This window comes from Poecile atricapillus, chromosome 8 (assembly GCF_030490865.1).
Source record: "Poecile atricapillus isolate bPoeAtr1 chromosome 8, bPoeAtr1.hap1, whole genome shotgun sequence".
In the NCBI taxonomy this organism is placed as follows: Eukaryota; Metazoa; Chordata; class Aves; order Passeriformes; family Paridae; genus Poecile; species Poecile atricapillus.
Genome location: NC_081256.1, coordinates 8,463,720 through 8,488,304, shown reverse-complemented (window position 1 = coordinate 8,488,304; position 24,585 = coordinate 8,463,720). Strand labels below are relative to the sequence as shown.

At 42.3% G+C, this 24,585-nt stretch overlaps 2 protein-coding genes across 3 annotated transcripts in view; one reads left to right on the top strand and one right to left on the bottom strand.

Moving 5' to 3' along the window:
- Window positions 1–729: 729 nt before the first annotated feature.
- LIMS2 (LIM zinc finger domain containing 2) overlaps window positions 730–24,585 on the top strand; it is a 30,825-nt gene continuing 6,969 nt past the window's right edge. Inside the window, exons 1-6 of one of the 2 annotated variants that reach the window (XM_058844282.1) lie at window positions 730–882; window positions 13,145–13,304; window positions 14,174–14,240; window positions 14,547–14,667; window positions 23,055–23,204; window positions 24,034–24,184. In XM_058844282.1, the coding sequence (XP_058700265.1) occupies window positions 872–882; window positions 13,145–13,304; window positions 14,174–14,240; window positions 14,547–14,667; window positions 23,055–23,204; window positions 24,034–24,184 (660 nt within the window). In that variant the 5' untranslated portion in view covers window positions 730–871. Of the gene's footprint in view, window positions 883–5,868; window positions 6,006–13,144; window positions 13,305–14,173; window positions 14,241–14,546; window positions 14,668–23,054; window positions 23,205–24,033; window positions 24,185–24,585 lie in introns of those variants that run through there. The other variant, XM_058844281.1, reaches the window with a different exon arrangement.
- GPR17 (G protein-coupled receptor 17) lies at window positions 16,341–21,080 on the bottom strand. Its single transcript, XM_058844283.1, has 2 exons — window positions 21,011–21,080; window positions 16,341–17,556 (listed from the first exon to the last, which is right to left on the bottom strand). Exon 2 carries the CDS (start codon window positions 17,524–17,526, stop codon window positions 16,495–16,497), a length of 1,032 nt encoding a protein of 343 aa, XP_058700266.1. The 5' UTR covers window positions 17,527–17,556; window positions 21,011–21,080; the 3' UTR covers window positions 16,341–16,494.

Below are 24,585 nucleotides of genomic sequence, written 5' to 3'. Positions count from 1 at the left end.
AAAACGAGATTGTTTGGACACCAGAAAAAACAAGAGAGCACAGACAGAGTTTCTATTATCACTTTCAAGATGCAACAATACATGTAACAATGGTGAGCCACAGCATACCAGGCTGTCTCACAAGATGAAAACAAAGTTTGAAATTGCTTTTGCTTAGAAGCTTCCTATGACATTTGGTGGTTCGCTTTACATCAGAGAACGCCTGATCATGGGCAAAAAGGGAGATGTTATCAAAGCCATCGCACGTGGAGGGGCCCTCCTTGGGGAGTGCGGTCCCTCATCCTTCAGTAGCAATGGTTGCCATAACCACTTTCTAGAAGCCTTCCAGACCTATCTTCTTTTACCGAAGGGTAAAACGCCGGAGAGCCATTTCCGTGCCCGCGGGGGTGTGCGCAGGGATGAGCAGCCCGCAGAACAGCCTGGAAGCGCGGCCGCTTTGATCTCAGGAGCAAAGTCACCTCAGTACGGTGTATGTGACTGCGCAGTAGCTAGCGGCTCGGCCAGCGCTGCCCCCTCCACCCCAGGTGGACTCATAGCGGCTGCCATGTGTTTACTACCAGGTGGAGCGAAGCAGCTTCGGCGGCGGGGCAGGGGCAAGCGCTGTGCCTGTGCTCTGTGCCGCCTCCTTCCTCCCCACCCCCCTTTCCACTCCGCCGCCTCGCTATTCCATATTTCTTTGCCTTTATAGGAAAAGTATGCGCAGGTCCGGGGGGGCTGCCCTGAGTCACCGAGAGCTGCGGTGCCCGCCTACGCCCGCGGGGCCGGGGCCGCCGCCGGGGCGGGGTCAGCGCTGCCCGTGGGGCCGCAGCGGAGCGGCCGAGCCGCCCGTCCCGCCCCGCAGCCCCTGGGCCACAGCGCGGGGCTCGCCGCCATGACGGGCAGGTGAGGCCGGGCACACGGGAGCCGGGCGGGGGTCTGGGCCGTGCCAGCCTTCACCGCCCTGGGGCGGCTGTGGCGTGTCGGGAACAGCTCCTTCTCGCCCTGGGTAGCGCCGTGCGGGGGCCCGGTGGGAAGGGTCGGGGGAGAGCGCTTCGCTGCTGTGAGGTTTGCCCGGAGCGGGGCACGCTCCGGCCGGGCGTGCAAGCGCAGAGCTGCTCCGCTGGGCCTGACCCTGCACGGGGACAGCGGAGGGCAGGGCTGAGGCAGAGCTGAGGCAGGGCTGAGGCAGGGCTGAGGCAGGGCTGAGGCAGTTCTGAGGCAGGGCTGAGACAGGGCTGAGGCAGAGCTGAGGCAGGGCTGAGACAGGGCTGAGGCAGAGCTGAGGCAGGGCTGAGGCAGGGCTGAGGCAGGGCTGAGGCAGAGGTGAGGCAGGGCTGAGGCAGGGCTGAGGCAGAGCTGAGGCAGAGGTGAGGCAGGGCTGAGGCAGGGCTGAGGCAGGGCTGAGGCAGAGCTCAGGCAGAGCTCAGGCAGGGCTGAGGCAGGGCTGAGGCACGGCTGAGGCAGAGGTGAGGCAGGGCTGAGGCACGGCTGAGGCAGTTCTGAGGCAGAGCTGAGGCACGGCTGAGGCAGGGCCGGCCGGGAAGCAGCAGCCGGGCTCTCTGGGAGCCGGGCCGGCAGCCTGCGCCCGGTGTGCCCCGCACCTCTGCCCCGTCGGGGCCCTTCTCGATGATCTACAAGCAGCCCCTCTGCCCACAGATTCACTCTCCTCTTCTTCGAGCTGGCCTTAGAGTTAACATGCTCCAGGAGCTGTTTGAATCTGGAGCTTGGTTCTCTCATGCTGTCTGACAGCTGAGAACGCTGTGAAATAATTGACAGTGGTAAATGAGGAGCGGGGAAGGCATTTCCTGGCATTTTGCGAGGGTTTGCACAAGTGCTTTAATGTCACTTTTTTCTCCCATCTGTAAAATAAAACTCAGACGTTATAAGTGGTTCGTGAAAATCAGCTTGCCTTTGTGGAATGTCTTGGAGGTGGGAAGCACGAAGAGGTAATACTACAATTAGCAAGGTGCCCTTTTTAGGATACTCATCCTTATGAGTCCTGCTATCTTACTGTAGTTCTGAAGCATTGCTCTTTATGATTAGGAATACTGAGATGGATTCAGAACACTTTATGTATAAGTATTCATTTTCCTTTTCTGTCAAGTCTTGATGTTTGTATTATGCAGCTTTTTCTGATTATTCGAAGTGGATCCTGATTAGTGGGTTGTTTGGTGTAAGAACCTTCTTGTGTGTGCTCCTCTGTGATTTGGGAATGTATTGTTTTTGGTCTCTGTGATTACAAATTGATGTTCAATTATACATGATTATTATACATGCTCAAAACTCTTCTGGGTATTGCCTCATTTCTTTAATGGTCTCTTTTTAATTTTTCTGACATGTGAAACAGGTGTGTATTTACAAGTTTACATTCATTTTCTTACAGCTAGAGGAAGACTTAGAACTTAAATGTCCACAGTTCATGGGTACCCGTCCAGCTCTTAAACAGAGAAAGGATGGAGAGGACTTGGAAAGGACTGTGGCTGTATGAACCCAGCTGATTTCATTTCTTCAGACTTGTAGAATGGTACTGTTTAGAATGACAGGCTTACCACAGGTGAAGTTGCTCAGGAGGACAGTGGGATGTGCCAACAAACAGCAATCCTTGTCTTCTCTTCATGCTTCCTCTGAAACTTGCCTGTTAAAGTGCAACACTATTCATTGGAAGCTCTGATGTGAAGTGTGAGCCTGGGTGGACAATTCCAAGGTAGCTGAGACAATGCAAAGTGTGCAGTTCATAGTGATGCAGGACTTCTCTTTTCCTTGGGTTTACTTCAGAGGGTTGTTAAAATGAGCAGGCCTTGGCTTTGGCTTGTGAAAAGTGAATACAGGTGTTACTTAATATTTTCATGAAAGGTTTGTCCTGGGAAGTTTGTTGGCTATAAACATTTCTAAAGTTCTGTCTGCTGTCGTTCCCAGGACAGGACAGTTAACTGTTCTATCCAAGTTGTTTGTCACAGCTGTAACTCAGCTGGCTGATTCCTTGTTAATAGTATCACCCATTTAGGGTAGTAGTTTCCCAGCAAAGTTTTACAGTGTCTGTGTGAAGTTGCACTGCTCAGCACCTTGCCTGGCCAATGCCATTGACAAGCACCGTGTTCAGTGTTGTTTTTCAGGCTGGGACAGACTCCTATGGCATTGGAAATAATTCAGCATTGAGAATGTTCTTAGATCCAGCTACAGGTCACTCTGCTGAGTGGTACCCAGATGTTATTCCATGTTTGTTATCTGGTAGCTCTTCAAGTCTGCTGACATAATGTGGTCAGATGTTCCCCAGCTTACCACAAAATGGGGTTTTCAGGGTTTTGGGAGGAGATTAAGTGCTTCACAGCTGGAGCATCCCCTCAGTATCCATTGGGGGAACCTTCCTGAGCCAGAAAGGGGACATAAATGTGCCTTTGGTCTTGAAATTGTTGACACAGGGAATGATTTTGTTGTTTTACAGTGTTCTAAAGTAAAGAAGACTGGAAAACATGAGGTGCTGAAACAGTATTCTTTTTCACTTCACCTTTCTTATAAAGTAAAAATATGAAAGGACTCTCTTTTAGGTGTGAATCAGCAGTGAAGAAATCATCTGTGAATTACCAGTGAACAAAATGTTGTCAAATGCCCAAAGTAGAAAGAATGGAAGAGAGTTTCCTTTAAGACTATGCTGCTGTGGTGTTGATTAGAAAAACCCAAAGGTGAAAAATCCCTGGGCTGTTTTGTGTTGCCTTTAGAAATTAATCTAATACAAAGCCCAAGAAAAAAATACTTCCCAAGTGCATGTTTTAGAACATAATTATCTTCATAAGAAATATTTGTTATCACTATACTTGGTCAAATTGGGATCTGGATACGCCTATGTGCTTCCTGTAGTCAACAAAAGAAGAGCAGCTGCATTTACAGATATGCTTATTGATTGTTCCTAATCCAGTGAAGGTAAGAAATAACAGTATATTATTTTCAATTAGGGTAGCTGGTTAGATGTTTTTTTTAATACATAGAGAGCTGCTGCTATACTGAAGCAGTTGCAAATAAAATGGTTTGAAAGAGGAGGAGTATTACAAAAGGTTCTTGGTACTGAGTAGACAGTAGCTGCATTAAATAAGAGATATCTGAGTTAGAAGCAGACGTTTATGTTCTTCTGGGTTGAAAATGTGGTTTTAGTCTTAGTCTTTCAATCTAAATTTACTCTCTGTTGGTCTTTAGATAGGAAGGTCCTTAGTCTATTTTGAGGCCATAGAGGTGCCTCCCTGAGGAAGAACCTGAAAATGCCTGAAAGAAGTCTGGCTGCTTTTTTCTCTGCTTTGGTCGAGAAAGTAACCACCTGTAAGAGTTTGGCATCAACCCTGTCTCTTAAAAGCAGTCTATCAAGAGGGAAAGAAAAAAACCCCATGGATTTTCACTCTTTATTTGTAAGGTGGCAAGAGAGGAGTGAGTAAGTGAGCTTGTGTTGAGGGATGGAAAGACGGAATGTTTGCTGTTGGGATTTTGGGGTTTTTTTTCTTTAATACCCTCATCTTCCCTTTTGAAGAAGACAGTCATAGTTTCCATGGAAGAGTGATTATTTGAAAACCAATAGAATCATGTTATATGACTCAAGTAAAAGCTTAAGTTGTTTGAGAGAGAAGGAGGGTTTTTTTCAGATTGCTTAAGGATAAGGGAGATTAATATTGCGGTGATTTAATATTTTTCTTTGTGCTAAAAGTAAAAACATTATTTAATCTTATATTTTAAAAATGGTTTATTGCTCTAAAATTTCAAAGGTCAGCAGAGACACCCAGTATGGAGAAGATTTTTCTTTATTCCACTTATATTCTAAGATAGAAATAGATAAACTACACTTACTGTCTTAAATGGTAGTGGCAGATTGCTGTCAGGTCAGGAGCTGAAACTCTTAAGGAAATGTGGGGTGCATTGTAGATTTAAAGATTGCTGATTTGTGATTTTAAAAGCATGTTGTTCTTTATTCATGCTTGTTCTACTGGGCCTCAGTAAACCCTTCTGTTTTTCTTTAAGTGTCAGAGGAGATTCTTGCTCATTAATATTCGTTTAGAACTCATGAAGTCATCAGTCCTCTCATTTTTTTTCCCCTGTAGCTTGCAGCTACATTTCATGCTCGTGCTACGAAAATCCAATCTTTCCCCTTTCCCCTTTCCAATTTACTAAACAGTAATTTGTTGATAATGACTCTTAAAATATTTTTCATGGTAATTCTTGAAGGCCAGAGAGCTCTGGAGACTGGAATGCCAAGTATGTTCTTCCTCCCTGCTTCCTGACCCTCTGCTGTGTGCGGCTGCTGCTGGCTGCAGTGAGTCCTGACAGCAGAGGTCTTTGCAGCCTTGTTTCTTGGAATATGCTTTGTCCAAATGGAAGGAACAGCTCGGTTGTTTACAGTGTCCTTAGGACATGGTGTGATACAGCAGCCTGCAGGGAAGCACGTGGAGATGCCAGGGTCAGATACTGATCTGCAGTAAACTATAGTGTTTGCTATCAAGAGCTCTAGTAATCTGCTTTGCTTTTCTTCATTTCTCTCATTTCTCATCAGAAAGTTTTCTTGATTTAAGTGGCTTAATTTTGTGAAGACTCAGGATTTTTATTTTTTTTATTTACTTGTGGCATTTATACAGAAGCATTCTGCAAGGCCAGGACAGAGTGAGGTGCTGATGCAGCCAATGGTGTGCTACATTAAGTAGATAATTACTAATGGAATACAGGAAAGAGATTGTCAGATCTTTAAGAATATGACAAAATGGCAGACGGGTTATAAGGAGCAGTGCTTGATCGGGTGTCTATGCATCCTGCTTTAGCTCTTCTAAAATGTAAACGCAACTCCCCAAAGGAAGGTGACTCACTGAGTATCAGTGCTGCTGGTGTTGCTCCAGCTGTGTCCCTGCATTCCCCTGCAGAAGGGCCTTGGGTGCCATGGCTGGCCTGAGGCTCCGGGGGCTGGCAGCCTCCAAGCTTTATCAGCGCCGGCAGGATCGGCTGAGTGGCACAGGGTCACTGCTGAGCAGCAGGACAGACACGGCGGCTGGGATCCCTGGGTATGTCTCCAAGATGATGGGAACGGCATTGTTAAAGCATTTTCCAGGATTTGATAGATTTTCGGCTCTGGTCATGGGGCTGTTTTATTTAAAGTGAGAGTTATTTGCACAGAGCCAGAGGGGGTGAGGTCTGTTTGTTTTCATTTCCAAGTAGATTAAGAAGGAAAGAACTTTCCTGATGAGAAAGCTTTCAGTTTTTAACAATAACAGGAAAGCAACAATGGAGAACCTTTCCCATTTTGAGCTCTGTGCTAGACTGTTCAGAACCAGCATTAGTGCTTGTGTTGGTTTTGTTTGCATGGCTTGGTTTTTGGTAGTGGGGGGCCACAGAGGCGGCTTCTGTGAGAAGCTTCTAGAAGCTTCCACCATGTCCAGCAGAGCCAATCCCTGATGGCTCTGAAGATGGACATGGCCAAGGCTGGGCCAATTAGAGCTATTGGTAATGCCTTTGTGATAACATATTTAAGAATGAAAGCAAAACAAAGTGGGGCACAGTTTTTTCTAGCCAGAGAAGATGAGGAGGTGAGAACATGTGAGGGAAACAACATGGACACCAAGGTCAGTGGAGAAGGAGGGGGAGAAGGGACTTCAGGTGCTGGAGCCAAGATTCCTCTGCAAGCCATGGTGAAGCAGCTCTGCCCCTGCAGCCTGTGGGGATCCACAGGGGATGCAGAGATCCACCCACAGCCCCTGGGGATCCATGAGGGATGCAGAGATCCATGCACAGCCCCTGGAGGAGGTGCCCATGCTGCAGCAGTGGATGCCTGGAGGAGGCTGTGACCCAGTGGAAGACCCAGTGGAGAGAGGGGACCCTGCTTCCAGGCTGGAGGAGGACTGCACCCCGCAGCAGAGGGACCCACGCCACAACAGTTTTGGGGGGACTGCTGCTTGTGAGTTTGTAACCACTTTGGAGAAGTTCACAGAGAACAGTCTCCTGTGGGAAGGGACCCCACGGTGAAGCAGGGGAAGGACTCCTCTCCCTGCAGTGAGAGAAACCATGGGTGATGAACTGACCACAACCCCCATGCCCTGTCTCCCTGCACTCTCGGTGAGAAGGAGGGAGGAGTTGGGGGGAAAAAGAGCTTGTTTTACTTCTCACTATCTTCCTCTGATTTTTTAGTAAGAAATTCACTTTGTACCTCTAAGTTGAGCCTGTTTTGCCCTTAGAGTGTTTTCTCCCTGTTCTTATCTCAACTCATGAACCCTTTGTTTCATTTTTTTTCCTCTCTCCTCTGTCCAGCTGTAGCAGGGGAGGGTGAGTGACTGTTGTGGGTGCCAGGTGTTAGGCCAGTGTCAGACCATGACAGTGACAGTGGTGTTAATGGTGAAGCATTTGGGCACTGTGGGAGTAAAAAATGGTGAAATGCAGTAATTTTCCAAAGTTTTGATAAAATTCTATCATTCCTTGGGTTTTAGGGTTCAGTAGTCAATTCTTTACCTATACTATTAATATCAAGCTTGTTGATTATAGTTTTTGTAAGTAACTCCAATCCAGCTTCAGAAACCAAAGCTTTCAAGTGTAGCTGCTTCATGAGAACATGTAAACCAGTGCTTCTTAAATCTGTCCAGACAATTCCATTGCTTGATATGATCATTACTTTTTCCATGCTTCATATTAAAATTTTACTTCTGAATTTTCATTAGTTAATTTTGTGCAGAAGGTAAATTAACAGGAGTTAAGTAAAACTTATTTCCTTGCATTTTGGGAGAACTGTGAGCTGCAGCAGCAATGTGGGATCTGAAGTCTGTCACTGAAGAGAGCAGTGAGCATCCAGGAGAGGTGATTTTCTTTTTCTAGCAGTCAGGAGTTCAGAATTTGAAACATTTCTTAGCCAGAAGTCAGCCTGATGCTTAGCTGGAAATGAGGAATTGGTTTGGCCTCTCAATATGAACTGTGCATCTCTCACTAAAATCCTCCTTTTCCTGCTCTATTCCTATTAACTCTTAGTTAGTTGGTAAATCTTTTATTTTTCTTACACGAAGCTGTGGGTGTGTATGTATGGGAATTTAATGAGGAGAGGGGCTAACAAGTTAGTGAAGGAAATGGTGATGCCATCTAGAGGTGACAATGCTGTTCAGGAAAAGTGAAAAGCATGGAAGAGACCTGTGAGAGGAAAGAAAAGCACTGGAAAAGCATCTGTACAGGTAAATTGAGTACATTTTTCACATCCTAGCTCTTGATGCAGAGTAAGCACAGGGCAAGTATATTTTGGTTTTATTGAGCAGGTGACAGTGCTGAAAATTTTAATCCCTTTGAGGATTAAAATCTCTGAATTATTGAATTATGAATTATCTCTGAAGCCCTGAATTACTGTATTTTATCTATGGGTTTTGAGCTAGTGGTAATTTTTGCTTCTCCTTCCTAATAGGCCCTGATAGTTTGTGTCTTTTTTTCAGGCAAAGGAGAGTAATCCAACAGAAGTGCTGCTGCTAGTTGTTGATAATTGATGAATACATGTAGGGAATGATTTGTGTTGTCAGTGCTGGTAAACAAGCATCACATTTAAGCTCCTTTGAGATAATGGAAGAGAGAAAGATTTAATGTGTGTAAGGAGTTATTTATCAAATAGACATTCTGGATGAAGTGATACATGCTTGATAATAAAAGAGTGTTTTTCCTGTGTAAGAGGAATAATTTATTTAAAACCTGTACATTTCTTTATGTTGTTGATGTTTGCCTGGGCTGAGTGAGCATTGCTGACTGTGTGTCTTTGTAAGTAATTTGTCATGATTTACTGGCAATAAGTATGTCTTGGTGTTGAGAGGGACTCCCAAGTATCCATGGCATAGGGTTTTTTTTTGGTGTGAATACCAAGAGAATTTTGCTGTTGCTGCTGCTGATCTCAAAGGTCTGCCTGATTGCAGCTTCCTGCAGGTCAGCCATATGGACATTGTACTCTGGCTTCAGCTACAATATGTGAATTTTTGTTTGTTTGTTTGTTTTTTTTTAACTCCAGTTAAAACTCCAGTTTTACTAATCTGAAATTGCTGTTGCTGGTAGGCCCAAGGAGAGATGGGTTTTTTCCATATTGTGTCCATAAGTTGCATTTGTATGTTTTTCTTAATTTTGGTTATCCCTGTGTTCTAAATAAGGAAGAAAAATGTTTATTTCACTGAGAGTTTGGGGGCTACACGATCAAGGAAGATAATGAGAGAAACACTATTCATTTCTTATTTAGCCAGTGAAAAAAATACTCATCATGAACTGAAAATGCAGTGCAAAGCAGAAGGAGAAATGCTGAAAATGTTAAGCTGTGAGCATAGTTTAACAAATGCACAACAAATCATGCATTAAACAAATGGGGATGACTTTTTCCCAACATTTTATGACAAGTTTAATAGTAACATTAAATAAGTCAATTCAATTTGGGAAAGTTGTCCAGATAAGTCAATTGCTGCAAAGAGATTTTGGAATTATAAGAGTAGTTGAGGGCTGTTTTTCAGCACTAGTTCATGAAATGACACCCTTCCTCTTTCTTTTGTCTTTGTATTAGTCATTATCTGTAAAATCAGTCATAAAGTCTGGTATTGTCTCAGATTTCATTTGTGTCTTTGTCAACAATGAGGACCTTAAGCCACTAATTCTCAGCTGTGCTGTGGGGGTGGGAACCAGCCCTTCTCTTGGAGTTTATCTCATTTTTATCTGGTCTGCTGACATCTGTGACATACACAAGTGATGACAGCTCTTCCAGTTTTGATGTTTCACTGTCATATCTATCTGTGCATACATACTAGAAATGTAATCATATTGTGATGTTTTCTGTAAACACTTGCTTCTACTGAGCAGAATGAGCAGAAAATGCATCTGTAGGGTTCCCCAGCATAGGTTTTGTTCTCTGCTGAGGTTTAGATAATGCCCTGTGTTCTTGTATCTCAAAGAATTATCTTGCTTTCTTTGGTAATTAGATAATTTGTTAAAGATACAGCACATAATCATGAAAGATTGGGAAAAGCATTGTTTGAATGCTGGTAGTTTTTGGGTTTGTGTAGGACAGGATAACTTCAGGATGCTGATCTCATCATGTTTTAACAGCCTTTCCTGTCTTTGTGTCACCAGCTTATTGTTAAAACAGAGGAAGATTCATTATTTTACTGAGTAGCAAAAAATCACTGAGCAAACAGAAAGAAGCAGCACTCTATATTGGGAACTGTCCTTTGTGGGAAAGATTTAGGTGTAAGTGTAATCTGATGAGTGGCACAGCAAGTCAGACCTTTGTGGTTATTCTTGGTACTGCTATCAAAAGGATGGTTGTGGTGCTACCCTTCCTTTCCCCATGCTGCCAGCAGAAGTGCTTTTGCAGCAGTGTAGTAAACTGTATCATAAAATTGCTTTGAATTAGCACAGACCCTCTTCCTTCCTGCTTTGGTTAATTTTAACCTTGAGCTAGATGAAAAAATGCTCGGTTTTGTACAAACAAGAGGGCACATAGGGGTGTGTACTCAGAGGAAATTAAAAAAATTGTCAAATGTTAAAGTAAAACCTTTGAATAAATGCAAATTCATATCTTTAGGGCAATGCTGAAGTGTGGCAAAATGTAGCTTGACTGCAAAACAATAAAATGTCTTAAATGAAAACGGATGCAGAGTTATAAATGGAGAAAGAGCAAGGATGCAAAACTCTTGCTGTGGATTGTCAAAGAGCCACAGCTGCTGGTTTGCATTACAGGAGATATATTGGTCAGGAGCTGATGCAGTTCAGTTGACTCCTGGTAGTCTGGCTCTTCCCAAAAGTTTTATTTGAGTTTTAGCTGAGGTAGAGACTGAATTTTTTGTACTGGTTCATTTATATTTTCCTGGACTAATAGTTTCTCTCATCTGCATAATGAGTCACACTCATTAGCTCATTTGCATGGGCAGCTTAGACTGTACCATGATCATCTTTCTTATGTCTTTGAGGAAATCTTAGCAGCAGCATCACAGGGGAGACCCTGTGTCGTCATTATCTTTCTTGCCAAGCCAGCCATGGGATTGTGTGGGAATCTTTCCCAGAGTGTCTGGTGTGAAGTGTCACAGCTGTGCTGAGTTTCATGCACAGCTGTGCAGGTTGCAGGCTTCAGTTGCTGCGAAATGTAGTGGAGATGACTGCTCTGGTCTAGCAGAGTTCACCCTACATGTTGATATTGGCACTGGCGGGTCCCTTTGCAGAAAGAAAAAATAAAGAAAATTAGGATTTTTTAAAATGTTGATTTCATGTTTATAAAGAAAAAACTACAACTAACACAACATAAGATGGTGATTTGCTGTTAGTGTCTAGCATGTAATACTTGCTGGATAGCCTGGTTTTTTTTTCCCAGAGGAGATTTTTCACTATGGTGACATCAGTCTTTATTAATCTTGACTGTTGGCTAGCTCAAGTCTTGGAATTTAGGACCTGAATTTTTCAACAGGGTAAAAGTACTTGAAGGGAACGTTTTATTTTCAAGTCCTGGTACAGATTTGTGTGGTGTAGCTGGAAGAGTGGTGACTGAAAACCAAGCTGATTAGGTATTGGCTTTGCTGCAAACACTGATGTTTTTGTGCTGACCTATTCCCTTGGTACTGTGTCAGGATAAAAATATTTCTTTAACCTATGATCTCTAGTTTATGAAATAACAGGATTTCCTCTTGTCCATAATTCTAGCCCATGTCTGTCTTATTATATATCCTTTGTACTGCAAGAAGGAAACAAGTTGTAACAAATTTTTCCTAAATTGTTACTTCATTCTTGAAACTCTTGTGGTTTCTCTTCGTTTTTGCCTCCCTTGGAATTGCGGTGGTAGAAAGGAAAGTCTGATTTTACTGAGGGGTCTCTCTAGGTCACAGAGTAGGGCGTTAGTGCAGCCTGCAGAGGGGAGACACGGCTCAGCTCAGCATTGCAGGGCTGGTTGTGTTACCTCAGGAGGCTGCAGCTGCTCCCTGCTCATTCCAGTTGTGCTCAGGGCACAGAGCCCTGGAATACAGACAGTGGCCTGGTTTTGAGGGGATTGTCTCTGACCAGAGGAAAGAGAATCTTCTGCTCCTGGAAAAGCTTCTTGGATTACTGTTCTCCATGAAGAGGTGGGGAAAGTAGCATCTTGGGTTGTTGAGTAACACTAACAAGGAAAATCAGTTCAGAGTAGCTTTGAATCTAAAAAGAAAGAAAGTAGCCTTGTGAAGCAAGCTCTCTTTCATTTTATGTATACATTTCCTACTTCAGGAAAAGTACGGTACTTTAGTAGATACTTTGGAGACTTTCTTAACATGGTGGCAGTTTTTATACTTCCACCTATAAAACTGCAAACTTTCCAATCATAGAATTCAAAAGGTGTCCAGAAGGCATAAACCAGGGTTTTTTTATATCTAAAAGTGTAATAATATTGATGTTTTATACTATTGGATAGTCTGGTGGTTAAAAGAAAAATCACACTGCAACAAGAAACTGAGATGGACCTGATAATTTTTCTCTCCTGGTTTGCACATGTGATATACATTTTAAAACTGAATTAACTTAGATTAGCATGATGGCAAGCATGAAAGTTTTGTGAAAGAGGTTAGGGTGATTCCTTATTTTAGGGTAGATTGAGGAAATGTTCTTTATGTGATTTTTAAGTGTGGCCTGTGGGGGATTTTAGCCTCACGTTCTGAGGAAATGAAGCTGAGGTGTTGACCAAGCCAGCCAGAAGGACCTGCCCTTGTCCATAGCTTTGTTACACTTTGACAATTTTAACTAATTTCTCAGAAGGGCAGGGGCCTGTAGAGGGGGAAATGCTGTGTTACTGCTGACAGTGAAGGGGAGAGTGCAGTGGGATATCAGTGCTTATTACAACTCAAAATCCACGTCCTGAGGTGCACATCCTGAGACCAGAAGGCCCAAGAAGTCAGGACCATTGGGTTTGCTTTCTCCAAACTGCTGGTTTGTGCAAAATTGTGATTATTTGCCATGAGCTATTAGCAGGATGTTGTAATGGGGTGAAATATTGGTGAAGTAGCCAAAAGTGTGCAATGGGTACATCTGCTACGTGACCTCATCTGCCTCATATGAGTTGTCAGAACTTTATTTCTGACTGATGTCAGTGACTCATAGATTTCTTTTTATTTTATTTTATTTTTTTTACAAAAGGGAGTTTAAAGCAGCTGGAATGTTGTGTTTATAAATGTTCTTACTCTTGTCTTTATTCCAGTAATATGTCTGATGCTCTGGCAAATGCCGTGTGTGAGCGTTGCCAGGCGCGGTTTGATCCTGCAGAGAGGATTGTGAACAGCAACGGGGAGCTCTATCACGAGAACTGCTTTGTCTGTGCTCAGTGCTTTCGGCAGTTCCCAGAGGGACTCTTTTATGAGGTGAGTTCCCTGGCTGGTTGGAAGAGAAGAGAAATAGCTGTAGTAAAATGCAAGGAATTCTCAACTTTCTTGCGTATTTAATTTCCTAGCCCTAAACATTTGTTGCCATTTTTTTGAGGGACCTCCAACTTAATTTTCCTCTTTTTGTTCTCGCATATTCCTTCAAAAGGTGTTCTTTGGGTAAGACTCATTTCAAAAAGAAAATAAGTGTTTTGGTAATCATCAGAGAATCACAAAATGGTTTGGGTTGGAAGGGACCTTACAAATCATCACATTCCAAGCCCTGCCGTGGGCAGGCCCACTTTCCACTGGACCAGGTTGTCCAGCCTGGCCTTAATATTTCATTAGACATAAGTGAATTTTTATTTTTAGACATATTGTACCAAACTGTTCCAGTTGGGCAACTGGAATATGTGAACCTATTTAAAAGCTAGGTTGAATTCTTTTTTCAGAATATACACAAGTACATATTTTGAATAACACATTATTTTAAACTTACTGTATTTTATTTTGACAGGAGTTTTAGCCTCGTGTAGGAGGAGTAGTAGTTCTGAGCTAAACTAAAGCAAAAATGAAATTAAAGGCAACTAGAGGAAAGGGATTGGGGTATTCTTCAGGATTTTTACTATTTTGTAGCAGCATTGCTATTAATTTAGCTGTGCGAATTCACCATGAGGCTGCAGCCATATGTGGATGTTTCTTTAAGAGAACCTTTAGGAGCTGAAAAACAGGTATGTAGGGGACTAGAACTGGAAAACTTGACTGACCTGGACTAAATGGTCATATGAATGGAAAATCATGGTGAACTGTCAAGATGTAAAAGTAGTTCAGTTATTCATGAGGGTCCTTCTCTCTTGTTTTGTTTGCAGTTTGAAGGTAGGAAGTACTGTGAGCATGACTTCCAGATGCTGTTTGCTCCTTGCTGCGGGGAATGTGGTAAGAAGTGGCAAATATCAACACCAGGGTTTAACAACTGCAGGGCTGTGCAAACCTTGCAGCATTGCTGTGATGTCCAGCCTTGGGCTGGGGTTGTTGGGGTCACTTTAAGGAGTCAGGAGCTCTGGGTGGGAACAAAGCATGATACCAGCAGTGATTTGGGGTTATTCTGGTTGTGGGAATAATTGGGTTTTTTTCACAGTTAGACTGTAATAGTAATTATGGAATTAAAGTGGGAGGACTATGAAGGATAGTAGATTTTGATAAGACTGTTTTCTGCATGCATCTCATGCTTTCCTTTTGCAGGTGAGTTCATTACTGGGCGTGTTATCAAGGCAATGAACAACAACTGGCACCCAGAATGTTTCCGCTGTGAGCTCTGTGATGTAACCCTTGCTGACCTGGGTTTTGTGAAGAATGCTGGCAGGTAAGATGGAGCAGGAGGTCAGAAAGTTTTATCAGTGTGTTATTGATACAGCTGTGAGATGCTGAGGGTGGTCAGTTAGTTTTACACTGAGAAGGAAAGCTTGATAAGGTACAGAAGAATTTTAGGAGTAACCTGTTAGGTGGGAAGTTCTTTATTCAATGAAACATGTAGAAACTGAAATTTTAGTGGCTAGTGAATGGGTTCTGTAGAAGAAAGGGATTTCAAGCAAAAGACAGAAATTTCAGGGATTTCACACAGAAGGCTACATAATAAGTGAGAAAAAGAGATTATGTAATCTCAGGCAGGTTGTTTATCAAGTAAGCAGCTGAGTGGGAAATCAAAATGTAGCAAAAGGCCAAAAGAATAACACAATGATTACAGCTACGTCTTTTCAGCCTGTGATTCCACTGGTATTCAGAAATCATTAATTTTAAGTGCAGAAATATAAAAATGAATCCTAGAGCTTTATTAATGCATTTAATTCAGAAATAACAAAAATACAAAAAGGAGTTTATACAAAATCATACCATTATAAGAAAATAAGACAATCCAGAAGTTAGCAGACAGTGTTGCCAATTCAGAGTTAATTTTAGGCTTTCATATGTTATGAGCAAAGCCTAGTAGTTTCCTAGAGTTTATATTTTCACTAACTAATGGTGAAGGAAGGAAGCAAAGGTCATATACTGTCCAGCAGGGAGTCGTCTCAACTCCCTCATCTTGTTCATATTGCATGCAACTTCTGTGCCTGAGTTTTTTGAGCTGGGCATAATTGATTTTCTTTTGGCACCTCACCTTGCTAGAATGGGCTGTTGGAATAGCACTTAGGGTGTTTTGGGGAAACAGTCAGGATAAAAAAAGCTCAAGCAAGATAAAGTATGTTTGATTTTGTAATTTGTGGACCAAGTCTAAAATGGTAAGGAACTCATTCCCAAAAGCACAGCAGAGAGATAGGTGTGTGTATCTATGTAATAATGTATTTTACCTGTTACATAATTTCCTATAATATTTATCTCCATAGCATTGAAGCAGTCTTCTAGTAAATATTACTGGAAACTCTTGCATTCTTTTTTTCCCTTTTCATTGTACCTGGTCTACCCTAGTCTGCCTGTCACTTCCAGGCGTATTCTGCTGGATGCAATTTGCATCAGTGAGAATAAAGATAATCCCTACTTTATGCATAGTGAAGGAATAGTCTTGCTAGATAAGTCACAAAAAAGAACTGTGAACCATCTTAAAGCTAGGAATCTTTTCTGTCTTAATTCCTGTCTAGGCTGGGTTCATTGCTTCATTCGGCCTTTTTTTTGTTCTTGTCATCATTTAGTACCATTTTTTTTTCTATTACTTAAAAGCACTTTGAATTCAGAGACTTGAACAAGATGTGCAAATGCAGGCAAATTCCATCAGGCAGGTCTGTCTCAGGAGCGGATCTCTACTGCTGGCACAATGTGAAATTTTAAATAAGGCTGTATGCATTGTGCAGAGGAAGCACTGAGTGCTTTGGGAATTAAGTCCTTTGAAAAAAAGTTAATTTGTGGGTCCATTTCCCTCATTGTCCCCTTCCTTGTTCCTAAGTGCTCAACCCTCAGTTTAATTTCTTGGAAATCAGTAGAACTGTCCTTCAGTTTGCAGTTTTAGCAATACAAACAGGTGTTCTCTATGGTCAAAGGGATTCTTGTTAATGGCATCCCCATAAAAAAACCAGAACTTCCCTTCTCAGGGTGAATTTGACTCTGGGTGGACTGTCTTGCTGCATATTTGTGCTCTCAGCTGATTTTGGTGGAAGAGGGTGCTCTAAAGACAAACCACTGACACTGACAAGAGTCATGTTCACAGTTCAGATTTAGCACTTAGTGAGCTTTCATTTGTCTTGCCCTCATATGTTTGAGGCAACATTATGGTTTTTTTAATACAAAACAGATTGCACAAAGCCTCACGGAATTTCTCAGCTACAAAAAAATACATGATGGGGTCGAACGCCCCATTGAGGCTGGTGAGGCAGGAAGTGATGCGGTTGCTGAGGGCCAGGAGACGCTGTGTCTCACAGGAGGCTTTGGTCCCGTTGTAGTGGAGAATATAAATGTAGCGATTGACATGATAAGGTACAAAGCAAATTAGAAAGATCATCACGACCATGATGATCATTTTGACAGCTTTTTCCTTCAGGTGTTTCTCAACTCTGTTCCCGCTCTTCAGGCTCTGGATGATGAGTAAGTAGCAAGTCACAGTAGTAACAAAGGGGAAGGTGAATGCCACTGCTAAGGACACGAGGGCGTGACGTGAGGCCTTTTCTCTGTAGAGCTGCAGGCAGACAGTTGTGTTTTTCATGTGCACCGTCTGCACACTGAGCAGCAGAGGTGCCATTGCCACACCAACGATGACCCACAGAAAGACACACGCCACGTGGGCATACCGTGACCTGCGGAGCTTGATGGACTTCACGGGGTGCACAATGGCCAGGAAACGGTCTACGCTGATGCACATCAGGAAGTAGATACTGGCATACATGTTGAGGTAGAAAAGGAAGCCGGTGAGTCTGCATGGGATCTCACCAAATGGCCAATGGTTACCAGAAAAATGGTACACCAGCCGGGTGGGAAGTATCAGCACAAAGGACAGGTCAGCCACAGCAAGATGCATCAGGAAAATGTTGGCAGGTGTGCCTGACTTTTGGTCCCGGATGAAAAGCCAAAGTGCCAGGGCATTGCCAGCAAAAGCTAGGATGAAGTCCAAAAAGTAGAAAGTGGCAAAAATCATGTTCTCAAGGTGTGTCTCTTTGCCACATTGCTCTGATGTTTCCAAAGTGAAATTTGATTGATTTGAGCAATTGAAGAGCAGGCTTGAAGCTGCTGGTCCATTCATTTTTCCCCACAGTTCTGAAGTAAAAAAACCCTAAGCGTAAAAGAATTAAGACAGTATTATTACAAAAGAGCCTGGGTGTATGGAAAACAAAATAAAACAAAACAAAAAAACAAAAGACCCAAAAACCCGCTCATAAAAGTCAGCAATATCTCCTGTTTGCTAGCATCAGTGTTTAGTATGACAGGTCAGTCTGAATTTAAACCTTATATTAGAATTCTGAATACCCTCTGCTCAGCTGAGTTTACCAGAGCAGTAATTCCTGTGGAAGGAACCCCAGTGAAGATCTGGCTGGCTGGTGATGAGCTTGTCTCCAGCCTGTGCTGAGGTCAGTTGTATAACCAGGTACTGAGATGCTTGTGTGTCTGGTTAAGAGGAGTAGGAGTGAGTTCTGTATATCTAACTAGAAAGTGTTTGCCATGTTTCAGTTTGAAAGCCTGATTCAGGACCAAGGAATTCCTGATGAGTCAGTTTTCTGAGCACATGTGTCTGTTGTAAAGTGATCTAGCTTAGAATATCTGTCTTGTTCTTAAAAGAGATAAAAGACAGGTCAAATGTTGCTGTTATTAAAAAAATCCACAGGGTTCCTGAAAACATTTGAGCATTATTTTAGTCAACAGAACTCATTGTTCAGATGTGTAAAAGTATAGGGATCAGAGAGAACTGAAATTGGATTAAGGACAAACAAATATACTGGAAAATATAAGAACAGTTCCAAGGTAGTTAATATATTCAGTTTGGCTGCTGTTACCTTGAGGTGAACAGAAAACTGGAATAGCTGGAGATTTATGTGCTGGATCACTTCTGTTTGGTTCACAGTTGAAGAGAGAAAATCAACAGCAGAGGGACTGGATGAAATTCAGAAATTGGAAGTTCTTCCTATGGCCACAGAGGGCCCTTCTTACTTCATGCATTGCCTGGATACCTTTTTGGATTTGAGTATTTATAACAAGTTGCTATCTTACCATTACTTGCAATTGCACGTGCAAGGAAGACTGTACAGCCCTATTGTCCTTACATACAAAAAAGCTTGTGAAATTGCTTCCACACACAAAAGGAAAATTCCCTGCTGCATATTTTTTTTGTGTGAAAGTCACAAGTTTACAGAAGAGGCCACAATTTTTTGTTTATATTATTCATTTGTCCCTTACAAAGTAAAGCCTGCAAGTATTCTTGAACCCAAAAGTTTAAAATTTATATGGGATAATAACATTCACTCATGTACTTGTCCTCCTTGGATGGAATTAGTTTAAATATGTATTTTTCTGTTGCATACCAAAAGAGAAACACATGAGACCATGCCTTTTTACTGACTGTTAATTTGTGATGCTACTTATCACCTCATGTTCTATCTATTAAGCCTTTTTTTTTTTTTTTTGTGTCAGGCCCATCGTTTAATTATGCTTTTCATCTGCAAAAAGTGTAAATCGGGTGACACCTGTCAGGGATAGGTGGTCTTACGGCTAAACATTGCTCTATCCATGGTTGTGACACCTGAGCAAGCAGTAAACACTGGCTTGGAGCAGCTGAAAAAGCAGAAAGCATAGTTGTCTGATGGAACAGACTGGGATGGCTCTTGTCTTATTGATAATGCTTTAAATCAGTTCCCAAAGTGAAGGAGTAAGCAGACTTTTCCCTCTTTACAAGCTAATTATTAGGGGCTTAACAGCGTGATACACTGAACCAATTCTATTTGAGTTGATTTCCTAAGGCAGGTCTTGGAAATTCAGATTCAGCTGTCAGTGCCAGACTTAGAATTGGCAAGACTTCAAAGTTGAGATTTTTATCCTCAGTGATGACAGCATTGAGTCTGCTATGGATTTCTATACAGATGTGCTTTCGGTGCAAAATGGTGTGGGTTGGAGTAGAAAGGAGAATGTCAGAGCTATCTGGAAGCCCAGTATGGCAGTGTCAGGAAGAGAGAGGCTTAGAACTAATTATAAAATTGAAATAGATTCAGTCTTTGCAAATGACAGCCTTCATAGAAGAGCTGCTGTTATCTAATTTACTTTTTAGAGTAAGGTGAAGGGAGATGTTTTTCATTGTCTGGTTAGAAGTTACAGAAAAGGGAAATGCTCCTCTTTCTAATTTTGCTTATGTTTTAAGTTAAAAGGAAACTTAAATTTCAACATTAATGTTTTGGGGATTTTTTTTGTAATTCTAGTTATTGGGTGAAAATAGTGGTGTAGCACTTGAGTAAGTTCAGTAAAAAGCCAACACATCATTCAAGTTAATTGTTTAGCTTATTTTTAGACTTCACATATTTTCAACAAAATTTTACAGCTTTAGAAAAGTAATAATTCTCTGACAGTGTGTTCTCTAGAAGGTGCTGGAAGCCTTTTGCAGTTATTTGCAATTCCAGTCCTATTCTCCTTGGGTTTATCCTATAATTTTAAAATACATGTGTTTAGTTTTTTATTGCTTACAGACAAAGCACTGGAATTCCTATAGTCTGTATAAATGCTAAGAGCAAACTAGAAACCTTCACAAATTACTTAGAATGTGTAGTCTGTGTTAAGCTATCTGATGCAAGAGGCTTTCATTCCACAGACAGAAAACTCCTTTAGGAGTCTGGCTCATTATCCAATAATTTCTGCTTGGACTGCACTCTTGACATTGCATGAATATTTAGTGATTTATGTATTGCTAAACAGAGCACTGTTCTGGGATGAGCCATTATCCCAGGCTCCAAGGGCTGAGCTGTAATGGGGATGTCACTGCTCATTTGAAATACATGCATACACACTGACCATATTTCATGCCCTGGTTCCCTTCTGCTCAGAAACAAGCAAGAGAACAATCCACAAGGCTGTCAGTGTGGACATAACGCAGTCTTTCAGCAGATGCTCTGTCTGACATTAATAAAACAACTAGCAGGGGAAATCCTTAGCTCATTGTACACAGTTGCCTAGCTAGTTCAGAGCCCACTGCAGATAAACTGACCTATATGGTAGGGTTTGTGGTAGGTATCAGAAATTCCTGTTCCTGCTCTAAGCTAGAACAGTTTCTGGTATGATTATACTGGTTTGTGCATTTTTGTGAGTTCAGTGTCTTGTCAAATGAGTGTCTCCTTTTTTTTCACTCAAAGTAATCTTAATTGGAAATAGTTTCTGACTGAAGTTATTCTCCTGAAAATCACTCTCTGCTGAGCCTGTATTTCAGCTGAAATACTTGCTTTTTGTGAGCATCAAAGCAGTGTCAGAGAGCACTAGACATACCATACAAATAACACAAATGGCTGTACATTAGGTACAAAAGTTTGAAAACCTTTTTTGTTTTGAAGGAGTGATATAAAGAAAGGTGAGAAAATTATTCTTTGAAGTTCAGAAAATGCTGCCTGTTCTTACATTCAGACATTTCCATTGTATTCATCCACCTTGGTATGTGTTCTGCTCCTCATTGGCACCAGCTAAAGCTAATGCCATTAGGAAAGCTCTTAAAAAAAAAAAGCTCCTAAAGCCCCTACTAACAAAAGTTGGTCTCTTACCTCTTTATAATGCAGTCCTGTGGGTGGAGTATAGGGTCCTTTTGGGGAATATCCCAACAAACTCCTTCTGGTGACAGCAAACTAGGTAGAAGCAGAGCAGAGCAAACAAGATGATTCCAAGAGAATACACAGTTGCAGAGTTGCTGACAGCAGAGAGGGGAGCCCCTCTATATAGTGTCCTCCTCACTCTGATAGCACATTATCAGCTCAGTCACACAACAGAGCAGGGGACAGGACACCCCAGCACTGAGGAGCAGTCTTCATCCCAGCTGAGCTCTTGGCGCTGGGGCTGCTGCTGCTGGTATAGATATGAGTATCCTGCATGAATATTCCAGTGTTCATGGTCATTACTGAAGGCTGCTACTGAACCCCCAGCCCTAAACACAGAATCCTTGGAGCCCTCTGATTATTTTAGGAGGGTGGAGAGATGCATTGTTTGGGGGAAATCTAGTATTAACAGGCACAACAGGACATTTCAGAATGAGATAATTCCATAATGGTGGGGTGAGGGAGAGGGGAGGCTGCTATGGTAACAGCTTAGCCTGTCCAACACTTCCCTTAGCTTCCAATAGAGAGGGTCTGTGGGAGGGCAGAGGGTTTGTGAGTGGAGAGGGGGTTGATAATGGTTTATCAGTGCAAATGGCTGAAGGCATCTCATTCAGCTGAATGAGAGGGGTCTCTTTCAGGACTCTTGCTTCAGGGTCCCATGTCCAGCCCTGTATAATTACTCTGCATTTGACAGTGCTGAATAAAATTGATGCCTTTATGCTGAGATGAGCACAGCTGCATGTTTCCTTATAATGGGGTGCTGTCTGCTTTTTCTGGACTCCGTCTGGGCGGACAGTACTCCCAGCCCTGGACAGAGACACTTGCTGACAGAAGGGCTTAGATTTGGAGAGAATAAGAATGATACTTAGCACTTAGACAGGCACCTGCCAGCTGAGAGTCATAAATGTTTGAGGCCTCACAACAACATGTGTTGTATTCTTATCCCCATTTCACAGATCTAAGGGTAAGTAATTCATCAGGGCGGAATTTTGGAAGGGGCCCTGTGAAGAACCTGCTATTTAACCCATAAATCTGCCCTTTCCATTTGAACTTTTTCTTTTGTCTGATGTGTTTTGAGAATGACCTGTCAATCTCAGTGAGTGTTTGGCATAGTGATACAGTGAAAGGAATTAAGCAGACTTGTTGATTTTGGGACAAAGTAACCCACAGAAGTCATTCTCTGAAATTTTTCTTTTATCATAAATTATTCCCAGCCCACGGCGTTGCAGCTAGAGGGATAAGTAATAGGCAAGTAAACTGAATAGCTTCTCCTCAGAGCTCCTAAATATTGTGATAAAACTGGTGGCTTCCATCAGCCTTCACAAGTTTTTTTATGCCTTTGCCTGAGCTTTTCTACCAGAAATTTGGGTTATCTGCCTGTTTAGAAGTGTACTTGTAATGTGTTCAAGGGCACTTGCTAGGAATACAGCTGCTTTTACCACATAAATTTGCATCGTTCTTAATTTTCTTTAACTTAGGAACTTTAAGGAAAGGAGTTTGTAGGCAAGAAAAGATCTCTTTTCTGTCGTAGATACCGAAGACTAAGGAATCCATCCGTGGTAAAAGGCATTCAAGCGATGCCTTTTGGTTTGATACTCTGCATTCTCTCTCCTTGACTCCCAGCGCTGTAATGCCTGTTATGGTTGTCCATCAGTTACAGATAGAGGTGTTGCCACCTTTCCTTGCCCAGCTATCAGAAAAGTTCTAGAGGGTTGGCAAGGATCCCTAAAAGAATGCCTGGGTGATACCCCTGATGGCATATGAATGAGTGAATCGTTGGCATAGTATTCTAAGGAAATATAACCGTGTGACTGCTTTATACTCATATTCTTCTCTGAGCCACTGGTGTGAAACACTGGATACCAAACTGAATTATGTTTAGTCTGACCTCAGAAGACAGTTCTGTTACATAAAATACTTCCTACAGCATGTAGTATATGTTGTTTTAGGAGAAAGAGTTTTTTAATATTTTCTTTCCTTTACTTTTTTCAACCAGGCACCTGTGCAGGCCATGCCACAACCGTGAAAAAGCAAAGGGTCTGGGCAAGTACATCTGTCAGAAGTGCCACTTGATAATTGATGAGCAGCCTCTGATGTTTAGGAATGATTCCTACCATCCAGATCACTTCAACTGCACCCACTGTGGGTATGTTGTCATACTGTAAACTCTGACAAAAGAGGAGACATTGAGTCATCAGTGCAGTCCTTCTTCCCAAGGTCTAGCCTTTGCTGCCTTCACATTGTTGAGCAAATAGAAATTGTGTGAGGAGAAACTGAAATAAGTTTGGAAAAACTACAGGAATTTTAATTTTGTTTTGCCATTCAATATTCTTTTATTCTAACATTGGATAATGGTAGTGTATGATGAAAATGAAAATCTGAAAGGCTGTGTGCAGATTACCATAGTAGAGTTTTCCAAAGATAGGAGTTACCATGCTGTCCAAAATAGTTTTACTTTAAATTCCTGGATAGAAAAAAAAAAGATGGCCTGGTGAGCTGTGTCAGTCTTGTGGCACTGTCCATTGCCACCCTGATACCTGTCTGACCTGAATTACTTACCATGAATGCATTTTAACTGGGCACAGTACTGCCCCAGAATGGGTAACAGTGCAAGTAAATGTCTCAGTGCTGAGCTGGGATGGTGCTTGCACCTGAGCTCTCCCATTCAAACATACCTCAAGTCTTAGCATGACACTCTAAGTGTCCATGTAAGTGCACCTCGTATGTCTGTGAGAATATCCAGCTGCAGACATGATGTTCCACATGACATGATGTTCTTCTCTGGCAAACTGAGAAGGCAATTTTAGAAAGATGAGTTGACAATAACTGTATTTCACTAGCTAAACTTAATGACTGCATTTGTAGTGTGAATGTTGCCTAAGCTGACTTTCACTTTTAGTCTTCCAACACTTCCTGCTGGGCATTGCCGAGTTTCCCTCAGTGTTGTTTCTTCAGGGCCGTGTTTGTGTTGGCAGGAAGGAGCTGACTGCCGAGGCACGGGAGCTGAAGGGGGAGCTGTACTGCCTGCCGTGCCACGACAAGATGGGGATCCCCATCTGCGGAGCCTGCCGCAGGCCCATCGAGGGACGAGTGGTCAATGCTCTGGGGAAGCAATGGCATGTTGAGGTGAGACCCTCTGAATCTGCAGCTTCCTTCAAGAGCTGGTTTGGAAGAGGACTAGTGCTGTCTGGAAGCTGTAGATATGCAAGTGGTCTGTAATGTATGAATTCAGACAAAATCTAATTGCTTGTGTTTCAGATTGTCTTCACTTTTTGTGGGTGAATGAGTTACAGCAGGGCCATCAGGGTTCCTAAGAAAGCTGTTTTCACAACTGTAATAACCTTAATATTTTTAAAGATCCTTGCAGAATAGGGTTCACTGAAAAGCATTTACTTACTAATAAATTTACATATTTTGTATGATGTACTTAGATATATCTATATCCTCTCCAATTTGAGTTACCAGGCACATAACAGTGTTGGAATTTTTACTGAAAGCTGAGCAGTTCTTGCTTTTTAAGCCTTTTC

Excerpts from the sequence above, each read along its gene's own strand:
- GPR17 (XM_058844283.1), bottom strand. The coding sequence starts at position 17,526 with ATGAATGGACCAGCAGCTTCAAGCCTGCTCTTCAATTGCTCAAATCAA.